At 41.8% G+C, this 12262-nt stretch overlaps 1 protein-coding gene across 1 annotated transcript in view; it reads right to left on the bottom strand.

The window, feature by feature from the left end:
- Window positions 1-987: 987 nt before the first annotated feature.
- stk32a (serine/threonine kinase 32A) overlaps window positions 988-12262 on the bottom strand; it is a 28287-nt gene continuing 17012 nt past the window's right edge. The window contains exons 6-12 of the mRNA XM_086131785.1: window positions 11699-11788; window positions 10953-11056; window positions 9828-9944; window positions 8849-8974; window positions 8050-8178; window positions 4081-4145; window positions 988-3784 (exon numbers count right to left, since the gene is read on the bottom strand). Of these exons, the coding sequence (XP_085987911.1) occupies window positions 3667-3784; window positions 4081-4145; window positions 8050-8178; window positions 8849-8974; window positions 9828-9944; window positions 10953-11056; window positions 11699-11788 (749 nt within the window). The 3' untranslated portion in view covers window positions 988-3666. The remainder of the gene's footprint in view (window positions 3785-4080; window positions 4146-8049; window positions 8179-8848; window positions 8975-9827; window positions 9945-10952; window positions 11057-11698; window positions 11789-12262) is intronic.

Raw genomic sequence — 12262 nt, 5'->3', positions numbered from 1 at the left:
GAGACTAGATAGCATCTGTCAAGGTCCAACAAAGCATATTAAACTCCAACTTTGGGTGGCCTCTCTGCTTAGAACCGTGTTAAAAAAAAAACCCTGAAGCATCAGTGAGGCATTTAATGGCCATGGATGACGAAGCAAAACACTCAAAGCTTTTCAAGCAACAATAAAGAGAACCACTGACTGACGTTCGATTGTTGGTGGAAGAGTGAATCATCCACTCAAGCATCTGTGACCTCCACACTTTTAGCGCACTTAAAAAAAAAGCAAAAAAACAACAACAACACTAATAAAAAACCGGAAGACTCAAACTAACATTTCAATGCCAACAAAGCAATTACACATATCGGCACTAGAGGGAGCTAAAAGCACATAAGAATTTACGAAGCTTTGTTTCTTCAAATGTATATATTTTTTTAAAATGGTAGGTCTATTACCATTCGATATATATATATATATATATATATATATATATTGCTTTTTACCATTTGTAATGACAATAAATATGTCATGATTCTGTCTTTAATATTACGTTTGGTTTTGTTTTATAGTCTTGTTTCCTCATGTGCCTGTCTTCCTCGTTTGGTTTATTCCCACCTGTTCTGGTCATCCGGTCCCTTGTGTCAGCCAATCAGCTCCCTCAACCCTTTGTGTCTTGTCAAGGTAGGTGTTCCTTGTTATCTCGTCAATTTGTTTGTATTTGGTTCCTTGGGTTCTGTTAGTTTTTGTCGGATTGTTGTGTTACTGGCACGGGTTATTGTTTCTATTGCTGTGATGTTGTTTGGTTTAACTGTCATGGGTTTTTTTGTTTGTCTGATATATTGGCTTATTGGAGCGTTCCAGGACTTTGTGTTTTGGATTTAGTTTCTCCCCAGCTTACCCGTCCAAGTCAACCCCCATGTTGCAGATCGCATGTTTTTTTTTCCAGTATTGCGCAGCCCTATTTAAAACACTCGATGCAGAAATAACATAGTAAAAGGCAGAGTCAGATTGCTTCGGAAACAAAGTTTAGTTATTATTTAAGGCACACCTTAATAGACACAGTAGAAGAAACACACAGTGACAACTAAGGGACAACAAAACCTCCATCTTGAGATTCACAGGCTTGTTCCCTTTGTCTGATAAACACATTTTAAAGCACACGTTAGATTTTGTGAACCGTTTTTCACTCTATTCGCACACGTCAAACTGTTCCACAGTGTTGTACTGTTAAAGAAAGGAAACAATGTGTAAACTTATCTTAACAACCAATACCAAACACCAACACAAAATAAAATGTAAATCTAAACACTGCACCCATTTTAGATGTATTATTATTATTATTTTTTGTGAAAAAGTGCTAGAAGCATTTAAAAACATACAAATATTGGACTGAGCGGAGTGTAACATCAAGGAGTTATTGAGCATGGTTAGAAATCACATTAATGAAAGCCAGCATTTATTTATTTCTCATCTAATTCATCCCAATAGTAGCTTTTCACCGGTTACGCAGGATTTTCTTAGTCAAAAAATACATGTATGTACAAAATCAAGTCAAGAAATGCAAATGTATATACAGTACGGTACATAAGTAGCACGTTGACAACTTCTTGTACAGGTCACAGAGTTCAGTGCATCTCAGACTGAGTTGAACCCTCCTCTTTTTTCACGGCTGAATTTGTGAATAAATGCTACAGTGGATGAAGATGCATGTGCAAAGCGGAGCTTGAAAGTATATTCCGATATTTTTGTACAAGACTGTTCACCTCAAGCACGCAGTAAAGAAGAAAACGGGAGAATTTATTTGTGCGGCGGCGGTGAACCGAATAGTGCAGTTGTAACGCTCGTGACGGCTTCACTAGCGAGTCTAAGGCTAATAACGCGCTACGACAAACACAGACAGTATAAGCGCAGTTGAGGCATTCATACAAACAAACGTAACAATGCAGTAAGGCTGGCTTGCTATCCCCCTACGTGGAAAACATGATCAGGCTAGCCAAAGCTCCAGAGCCACCGTCAAGCAACTGCCAGAGTCTGCCAAAACTACTGACAGAAACACGACCTCAAAGCCAAAAAGCTAAGTAGAGCTGCCTGGCTGGATACACACATTCGTCAGGGATGCTAAATATTCTCTAATGCTTCATCCTTGGTATTTTTTGACATAAATGTCACAGATATGTTATTAAGACACCTGGGAATTGTATAAAAAGAAAAACTAAACATAGCATAATATGGCTCCTTTAAGATGAAAGTGTGTAGACCAGGGGTGTCAAACATACGGCCCGCGGGCCGGAACCGGCCCCAGAGGGGGTTCGATCAGGCCCGCGGGATAATTTAAAAATGGAAAAAAAGCATAAAAGACACAAAATGAATATTTTTATTAAGATGCAATTCATGTATTAACCGCTAGTCATTGTTTTCTCTTTCATTTGTAAAGTGTAGGTGGGGGGTACATTTAGATTTCATATGCACATGTGTAAATGGTTTAAAAAAATCCTTTCTTTATAAATCTTGTTTAATCTTAAAATGCATGACTATATTTTTAAATACTAATTGTTCAAGTTTTGTGCCTTTGTACAATCAGTGGGATCAGTTGCACTGCATATATGTGAATGATAAAATTAAATTGCACATTTGTCGAAGGAAATCTAAGGTGTTTTATGAAATGTTAGGTAAATGAAATGTAGGTACATTTCAACATTTTCCTCATGTACTTGTGCGTCGCTATATAAAAACAAAGGAAAGACATATTTTGGTTATTTATAGCAGAGTATGGTATAATTTTAATGGTCTGGCCCACTTGACATCGACCGAGGCCGTATGCGGCCCACAATATGAAATGAGTTTGACACCCCTGGTGTAGACCCTGCAAAGAGATCACAAATGACTAAGAGGGATAAATAAGGATCTAAACTACCTCAAACATAGCAGACAGGACATCAATAAAAACACAAGGAAAACATGCCTGCTTTTATGCAAGTCGATTTTGATTTGGCTCAGTCCTGGAAACATTTTTGTTTCCATTGTCAAAAGTTGGAAAAGTTACCAAAATATGCCATTCCTATCACTTTTTGGGCGCTTCTTCTGTTGGGTTAGCAAATGGGGCAGAGCTTGCGCACTGTAGTCCGGCGGAAGATAAAACTGTTCTTTCCCGGGGAATCACCGAACATTCTGCTTGCCCTTCATCCTTGTGCTTTGTCATGCCTCTTTTTTCTTTGTCAAGCTGCTGTGGTGCCTCATTATTTACACAGCAAGTGCATGTGCCTTAACAGAACTGCGGTTGAAAAGCCAAAGTGTTTATATTAAAAAAATGAATCCTCTTCTTGCGACCAAATTTAAAAATGGCGTGTGTGTACGTGCATGCATGTGTGTGTGTGTGTGAGCGCAAAAACGGAACATTTACACATTTGACCAGTCATGTCGCTTACCTTACATACACTCAAAGATCTTCAAGGTCAGGAAAAGGAAAAAAACAAAACCAATCCTGCCGCAATCTCCGTAAAGAGTCAATTTTCTCACCCGGTACTCGTCAAGTCTTTGCAATGTTAGTTGAGGCAACGTAGCGGCCCGCTTACATCAGCGTGCTTGCGCTTGCGGGGACGCTATCAAGTCGATGCCCATCTACTAGCGACGGTGAGAGATAAGAGGGATAAGGTGGCTGCATGGGGGGAGAACTCCAGTCCAGTTGCCTTATCCTGATAAAAACGAGACAGGTTCCACATTGTTGTTCTGACCGTCCTCGATTGCTTTGTTCTTGTCACTTTTGGACAGTTCAGTTGAGTCCGAATCCACTGCTGCTTTCTTGGACCTTGTTCAAACAAACATTGTGTGAAACGTTCATGAATTCAACAGACATGATAGTGCAGGGCTAGCAGAAGCTGATAAAGTCATAACAACAAGACCACATCGATTTGATAGACTACCTCGAGGATGAGTAACAGGTTTAGTTTGATTTGTTGCCTTTACAACAACAATTGGACCAGGAAAATTCTTTTCACTTTTGTGAAAAGGGACTTTTTTTTTTTTTTTTTTTTTTTGCTACGCCAATTACCTATAATTTTTTTTTCTGTAAATGAACATTCAATTATGCGGAGCACACCTTACTTTTCTCTGTTGAAGATGATAAAGTCTCTCTGGACGTTATCCAACCGTTGCTGCAACTGACCGTTCTGAAAAAAAAAAGATAAATATATTCATTAGTAATGGACGCATTTGAGTCATCAACGCATTCCTCGTAATTATTAGCTACTTTTTAGTTCACAACTGGGAAAGCACGGTCATAGATGACCACAACACAATCCAGTGGGAATCAACCTGTTGTTTATGAGACCTTTATGTACTACAAAGCACACACTCACTCTCCCCCTTGAGATGAAATTGGCGGAATTTCACAGATTTTTTTAGAAGACGCTTGTGATGTATACTGTAGCTCAAGGCTCTGTTTCTGCCATCCTGTTTCCACAAACTGCCATGCTGATTCATAACCGGAAAATGCATTGTTGATTCAGTTTTCTGTCGAAAGATGTAAATGCAAAAAAAAAAAAAAAAATATATATATATATATATATATATATATATATATATATATGGAAAGCAGAGCATTGGAAATACATTCTCCATCCATCCATCCATCCATCCATTTTCTACCATGCCACGATTTGGCCTCCTTACTCAATCTATGATTGATTAATTAATTGATTAGGAGGTGCATGGATATCCTTTGTCTCTGGAGTGCACTTCGACCTGGACGCCCCCTTGAGAAAATGATTGAACCCTGAGCTGCGGGGTGTCATTATGGACGGAGAAGTGCCTGACTGACCTGCTCATTGCTGTCAATCAGAGCCAAGCAGACAAGCAGAGAGGCCTTGGGCAGGTACCATCACAGTTGGAAAATGATCAGAGCCAGTGGAAAATAAAAGGGGAAAAAATAAAAGGAGGGCGGTAGAGTACTTTCACTTGTTTCTTTCGAGCAAGAACATTCAGGTTCAGGTTTAAGTATCCGGGGGCTTGGAAGCAGATGAATTTGCACTATTGTTAACCAGATGCCAGCATCGCTATCTCCAACTGGCGGAAAAAAAAAAAAAAGATCAAATAATTACAAGCTTGACACGACCGGTAAGCGGGAACACCCAACTATGCGTTCCCTTTGTCATTTCAGAGAATACCTTCAAACTCTTCCAAATCAGTGTGATTACTTGATTGTTTTGATACCAGGAAGCAGGAAGGCGTTTCTATAAAATTCAAGCCAGCAGCTGCCAGCAGCTTTTCTCAGTGGACCACAAAGAAACAAGTGAAAGTACTCTACCACCCTCCTTGTCAAATAGCAAGTGTGCTTATTTAACAAGCTTCGGGCAAGTCGGAAAACTCAGCAGCAAGAGCACAAGAGTCCAGGGGAGGTTTAACAAATATCCGACATGCATCCTGTATTCTCAATAGTCCGATTAGGAAGGTGGTAGTATTACAGTGATTCATCAACAAATCTAAATGACTTGAGAGCGCCACACCTGGCGGTTTAACTGCATTGCTCAAGCTAAAAAGTCATTCATCATTGGTGGGGGTTTAAAAAACATATATATATGGATTCATGTTTATTGTTGTAGCTTTGCACGATACCCTCACCGCCAGAATTTATTTTCCTTGCTCCGGTTTGATTTTTTTACTTCCACTCTTCTCTAGTTGAGTCTTCTATTGCCAGTCAATCCATGTGATGACTGCTCTGCCATCAGCAAATAACAACACCGCACCCATTTAATCACTGTAAAGACAGTCGGTTAAACGACTGGCTCTAACATTGGGGAGCGCTGCGCTGGAAAAGAGCCTCCTGGGGATATTTCTCAATGTCCTTGACTGGGTTTGATGTGCCAACGTGAGCGCCGACTAAACTATGAATACAGCTTCAAATATCGCTGTATCCGTCCATTCATCCATTTTCTAATCCGCTTATCTTCACGAGGGTCGCGGGCATGCTGGAGCCTATCCGAAACTGTCATTGGGCAGTAGGCGGGGGACACCCTGAATTGGTTGCCAGCCAATCGCAGAGCACATATTGACAAACAACCAGTCGCGCTTAGAGTGTTCCATTAAATTCCCATGCCTGTTTTTGAAATGTGGGAGCAAACCGGAGTACCCGGAGAAAACCCACGTAGGCACGGGGGTAATATACGGTTGAAATTCCACACAGGAAGCCCGGAGCTGGAATCGAACCCTGCACCCCTGCACTGTGAGGCCCACGTGCTAACCAGTCGACCACCCGTGCCGCCCAGCTTCAAATAATTGTCGGTAAGTTCTATTTTCTCATTTCACGCTTCAGACAACGGGAATATGTGTGAGTGCGGCAAATGAGTCAAAATGTCTGCGATATCTCAAAGAGTTTCAATCGAGTTAATTAGGGGCTACATTATGAGGTTGGTATGAGGCGGGCAGGCGGAGATAAAAGCGCAAAAAGCGTGGTAAGAGGTGGAGGTGGAGGGGAGGGGGTGGGGCGGTGGATGAAAAAGAGGTCACGTACGGTGAAGGGGAGTGACAGTGACATGTAGACAGCATTGCGGAAAAAAGTCTCGGCACAAGACTGGAGAGAGGAAATATAAATATGCAAAAAGAATACAGAGATGTTCCCGGGGTACAGAGAAGGGAGCAAGTGGAGAGGTGCCTGAGACCAGCACAAATTCTTCATTCAATATTGATCTGTTACGCTCCAGTTATCACGCTCAATGTCTATTCTTTACACACACACACACACACACACACACACACACAAACTCCTCACTTTGCTTGGACTTTTTTTTTTCTAGCTTTGTAACTTACATGCATCCATCACAAGCGGCCCCGCAGCATAAGTTAAAAGCATTGTAAGGTTGCATTTCCAATTCAACATGTTTGAGGTCAACATAGGGGTCAAATTGCCGCCGGATATCTGTGCGCTCGGTGCTCGTTCATTGTTTTACAGGAGAGTTTGCCACGTATGTGCATACATGAAATCATTTTTGTGACTTTAGGATTTTCCCTTTTTTTTCCCTTTGCCTTTTGGTGGCAAGTCATGTTGTACCTTTTCAGGTTTGACTTTACTTATTAAAATATTACATACAATTAAAACTCATTCAGTACCACCCAATTCTAGACCAAGTCTGAAAAGACGTTTAAAAACGTCTTTGGGAGTGAATGAGTTAATATTAACTTCGTTCAGCTGCCACAGCATGAACTCGTGGTCTTGTGCATGTAATGACATTTTGACTTCATGGTCTCATCCTGCAGCGGAGACCAGAAAAGATACAAAAAGTCGATTTTGGGTTCATCTGAGTACGTGTTTATCCATCCAAGATAAACCCAATTCCCATTTGAATAATGAGGCTTGAGTTAGAATTTTGTTATTACTGTTGTATATATTTTCATTTTCAATTGGAGATGAAAGACTTATCCCACATCTTCAGTTTTGTGTGTTAAATGTAGCAATAACACAGCGAAGCTCAGTGGATGCACTTCACTTTTCACTTCACATATTGCGCTTGGTTTTGAACTAAATAAGACTTTGTCCGCTAACTAAAACTACACTCAGCATGTTGCAGAAGAACTATCTTTTTTCTCCCCACGCTTTTCAGCACTTTAGCTACTGACATGTGAGACCAAAAAAATAAAAAAATCGATGTGGTCGTATACAGGAACAGTGGCTAACGCACCATGAATCAACACACCGCATTAGATGAAACCTTAAATCACTCACGTTGCCACTTTCATTTCCTTCGCTCGGTGTGTAGAAGTGCGAGTGCACCAGCCACGTCGCACTTGACTGGCCGATTAAATTAACCTTTCTGTTCTCGCCTCTGTTTTGTATAAACACCCAAAGGAGGACAACTGATTTATGTGCGTGAAAGAAAATTGAAATGGAACATGCACAAGGACCACGTAATCTGCCTTGCAAAGTCAGGCAGCGGGCCTGCCCGCCCATTTGTTGTGATGGTGAGGGGAGTCCTTAAACGTGTTGTTGACATTCTTCTTTTGCAAGGCACTCACCATGAAGTGTGCACGCTTAGGGGTGTCCCACGTGACTATTTACTTGTTCGTATTATTTGGTGTTACCTGAGGTGACCCATCAGAGCCGTGGTCCCTGGTCTTTCTCGCCAGCCTTTTTTTCTTTTTGTGAAGAGGTTTGGACTCCAGGATCATCTCCTCCAGCTCAAATGTCGGATCACAGTTTAGTCGTCGTTTCTGCAAAAAGTCGCATCATAAGGAAAGATGAGCACGAACGAGTGACGCCATGTCAAATGAAAGAAACTTAAATGTTAAATTATGTTGTGCTGATTAACAATTTTCCTCCCATCTACACTTTTTTTTTGCTGTTAAAATCTACTTGCTTTGGGGCCGACGAGCAAGGCAGGTCGTGCTCGCGTTGTGTGCAAGTTGGCACCATTGCTGCCACCTACAGGATTGCAGTGGGACAGCAACATCTGACACAGTATGTTGACCAAAAACCGGACACATACAGTATTCTGATTGTTTGGCCCGGTTTCAATCAGTATTTCGCAGTTAGCTTGTAATTGATTTATACTCTGTGTTAATGTATCATCACATTGTGAGACCATCATCAAAGTAGTGTGTGCAGACAGAGCAACCAGTACATGGTCTCCATTAAATCTTCGCTTGCCTCTGAAAAGAAAATAGTGTTGTCGAGATCACAGGATTTATGGTTGTATTTTATGTTCCCGTTAGCCACTGACTACAAACGTGATTTATGTAGCAATGGCATACGGAAGAAAGTGTCATATCTCTAATGTGCAACAAAAGACTGTCAGGACAGAGTCCGAAATGCGCTGTCATGCCCAGATTGGGCATTTTGTGTTCAAGTAGCTTGCCATTTCAGTTGAATTGTTATGCTCACATTGGGAATAAAGCCCGGAGGGGTCTGTTTGCTGAGCACGGTGTCCCAGCTGACGTTTGACATGTAGTCCAGATCCTGCAGCTCTGCCAGACAGGAAATGCGCTTGTGGATGTCTATGCACAGCAACTGAAGGGGGGGGAAAAAAATTCAATTTCGATTTTAAAAAAATAATAAAATGCCGGGAAAGGCACGGTACCACTGAGACATGAGCGGTCTGAGATTGAGGATTTAGCTGCAAGATAGTGCAGCGAGAATTTTAGGGTAGAGGATGATAACAAGTGACGGTGAGAGTGGTCACAGAAGAGTCAAAGACAACAGTTTCCATATAAAACCGAACAGGGTTCTGCAGGTCCTGTAGTTTGAAGGATAATGATAAAATATGTTGCGCATGGAATTTCCCCCCTCACGTTGTCTTTACGTCAGCCTCACGCACGCGCACACATTTCCCCTTTCTCACACACTCCTGTACACAGCTGGAATGCCGATGAGGTGCGTGAAGTCGGCGCACGGAGAAATGCAACAGTTAGACTGCAGCGGACGGCTGCCAAGAATATAAGCCCATATACGCACACGGCCAAGTGGAACAGCTGATGAGCACTTGCGAGGAATGGACTCCAGGCGCTTCATTGTCAGGACTTTGTGCGCAAGTGATCACTTCACAGCGTAGCTACGTTTACGCCCCCAACGGTACGCTACGCACGACTAGAAGGCCGGAATTAAAAGGGAACGAGAGGCGCCGCTTTGATTGGCCAGTATGGAAGTCAGCTGTGGTCATCCCCACAGCGGTGCAGCCCTCCCTCTATCTGATCCGCCCACCTACCCTCATCTACCAACGCCGTGTGCAGAGTGATGCCGCTCCTGAAAACGGAGAACCGTACAGCTGAATTTGTGAATAGTGAACCACGATTAAGTGGGTGACGAGTGAAGAGAAATAAAATCATTCAAGGTGAGGAGACGTGAGGCAGATATTTTAGTCTACCTTTCTAAGGAGTGACTTCATCTCTGAGGACCACGCTGATGGGAAGCTGAGGTGGACCTTGTGGAAGGTGTGAAGGATTTCATTGGTCGGGGTGCTGGACCTCATCACGTATGGCCTCTGAAAGCCGGCGAGGAGACGGGAGACAATCTTACAAATGCTTGTGTTCAACTGTCCGCAGGAGTTTCTTTGACAAAGTGGGTGTCTTAAAAGCAATTTGTTCCCTAGTTCTGTTCATTTTCTGCTTCCATGAGGACAAATGAGACCGCATAAAGGAACCAACCGACTGTTTTCCAAACACCAAGAAAGAGATGGCTTTTTAATTACATTTTTTTCTGCGTTTCCTCTTCCACACCCCTCTAATGTTCCCACAACGAGTTTTCCTTTCTTGTCCAAGAACCAAACCTTTTTTCAAATATGTCCGACAAAGAAATGCAGTTATTTCGATGAGTAGATGTTTCTTGTGACTGCTTTGCTGGATGCAGGTTTCACTCCCAAAAAATCCAATTTATCTTGGATGGATGACTGACACTCTTAAGCACATTTTTCAAAATATATTGCATAACGTAGTAAGTGTTCGGACTGAAAAAAAAATCAATCAGAAACAAATTTAAAATTGAGTTTGACTCAGTTGGCAAATGGCAACATTCTCACACGCCTTGAAACGTTTAGCAATTAACGTCAAACCATTGCCCCGCCCTTTATCACCCACGAGGAAGACTCAGTGTGTGTATTCGGAACCCGCAGCCTGGAAGATTGAGTGAAAAGATTCCGCGCCGTGTTTATTTCCATGACATTTTTAATTTGAGTCCTGCAGATGAGCCCAGCAAAAGGGAAAACCGAAACCCCATTTGAGAAAATCAATTTCAATTACATGGCTCTCAAAAATCATCTTGAATATATTTCCATACGCTCCCACGGCCATCTGTCTCACGGCGTGACTAAAATCTTCAAGCGTATTCACCAGTAAGGTCAGCCTAAATGTAAAATTCAATTACGGCTTTATCCCCTTCTCTTTTATGAGAACTGGCGACTGGCCTGGCTCACTCCCAAGGTCTTCCATATTTATTGCTTCGTGGGATAATAACCGGTGCAGAGCCAAGCCGATAACAACTGTTTGTTTGTTACCTGCCCTCTGAGCAGCTCGTACGCCGTGATGCCCAATGACCACCAATCCACCGAGAAGGAGTAACCGGGATGGGAGCCTTCAAAGATCTGAAATAGCTCCGGGGCTGCAATGATAAAAAAATGACTATGATATGAAATATTGAGTATTCAGAGAAAGCAGGCGCTTTGGTGGCATTCGGTTCCAGTTCAAGACATGTGGAACAAGCAACTTCACTTCAATCCTTTGACACAAACAGTTGTACCACATTAATGGCATTTCCCATCAAATGGTAAGTTAGCAGACGGGCATCGGTAGAACATGCTGGTGTTGAAATGCACAATGTTTAATTTTTTGTTGTTGTTGTTATTATTTTTTTTTAAAAGGTGTCAGTTTTGTAAAATTTTATCCGGGAGTGTCCCCTTATATGGAGGACTGTGTGAGCAAGAGTATTTTTTTTTCTTCTCGCATGTGATATTGTATGTGAGTGAGAAAAAGCACAGAAGATAGATTGGAAAATGTGTATAAATATGTTGAAGTCGGTTTTGATGCATTTAAATGCGTTCAACCCTTTCGCGCACCCCGTAACCCGATAACCTGATAAACTGTCCACTGTGGTGACCGCTGTCCCTGAAAGGGTTAAAATGGGGTTAAAACTACTTTATATATATATATATATATATATATATATACATATTTAATGGCCTCTCTATGGGTGAGTCTGGAACATATCCCCAGGGTCAACTGTACTCGTGTATTATTTTCTTACCCATGTATGGTTTGGTCCCTGCAATGGATGTTGCCTTGAGGTCATCTTTCACAATGGCTGCAATGTTGAAGTCAGTTAGATGGACGTGACCTGTTGAACCAAGAGATTTTATGTACTGGTAGTTGTTGTCAGGCCAGAACCTAGACCAACCTGTATGTCTGAACCGTGTTTTATCAGATTATCTCATGTAGCGTACGAGGATTACCACAACAACTGTCGCGAGGTTTGATCCTCTGGGGTATTTATTCCATTTTAATATTCTCTCTCTTCCCTGCTAATGCTCATGCCTATTACTAATAGGAACTACAGTGCACAACACCTACTATATATGGATATATTTATATAATTGAAGGAATTTGCTAATGGTCCCAGTATGGATTTGTGCACTTCATCGGACAATATGGGAATTTTGAGTGCCTCTGTCCGTCATACTGTATCATGTTTAATCACTTAAACGGTGATCAACAAAGATGGCATACTGTTCCAGATAATCGCCTCAGCGTATATTTGAGCTCACCGTTGACAAAGACTGAGTAACTTAGAATTTGTGCATTGCCACAAAAA

This window comes from Hippocampus guttulatus, chromosome 15 (assembly GCF_054856545.1).
Source record: "Hippocampus guttulatus isolate MCC_2025c chromosome 15, RoL_Hgut_1.0, whole genome shotgun sequence".
In the NCBI taxonomy this organism is placed as follows: Eukaryota; Metazoa; Chordata; class Actinopteri; order Syngnathiformes; family Syngnathidae; genus Hippocampus; species Hippocampus guttulatus.
The sequence above is the reverse complement of the archived record's forward strand: the minus strand, read 5'-3'. Positions and strand labels throughout refer to the sequence as shown.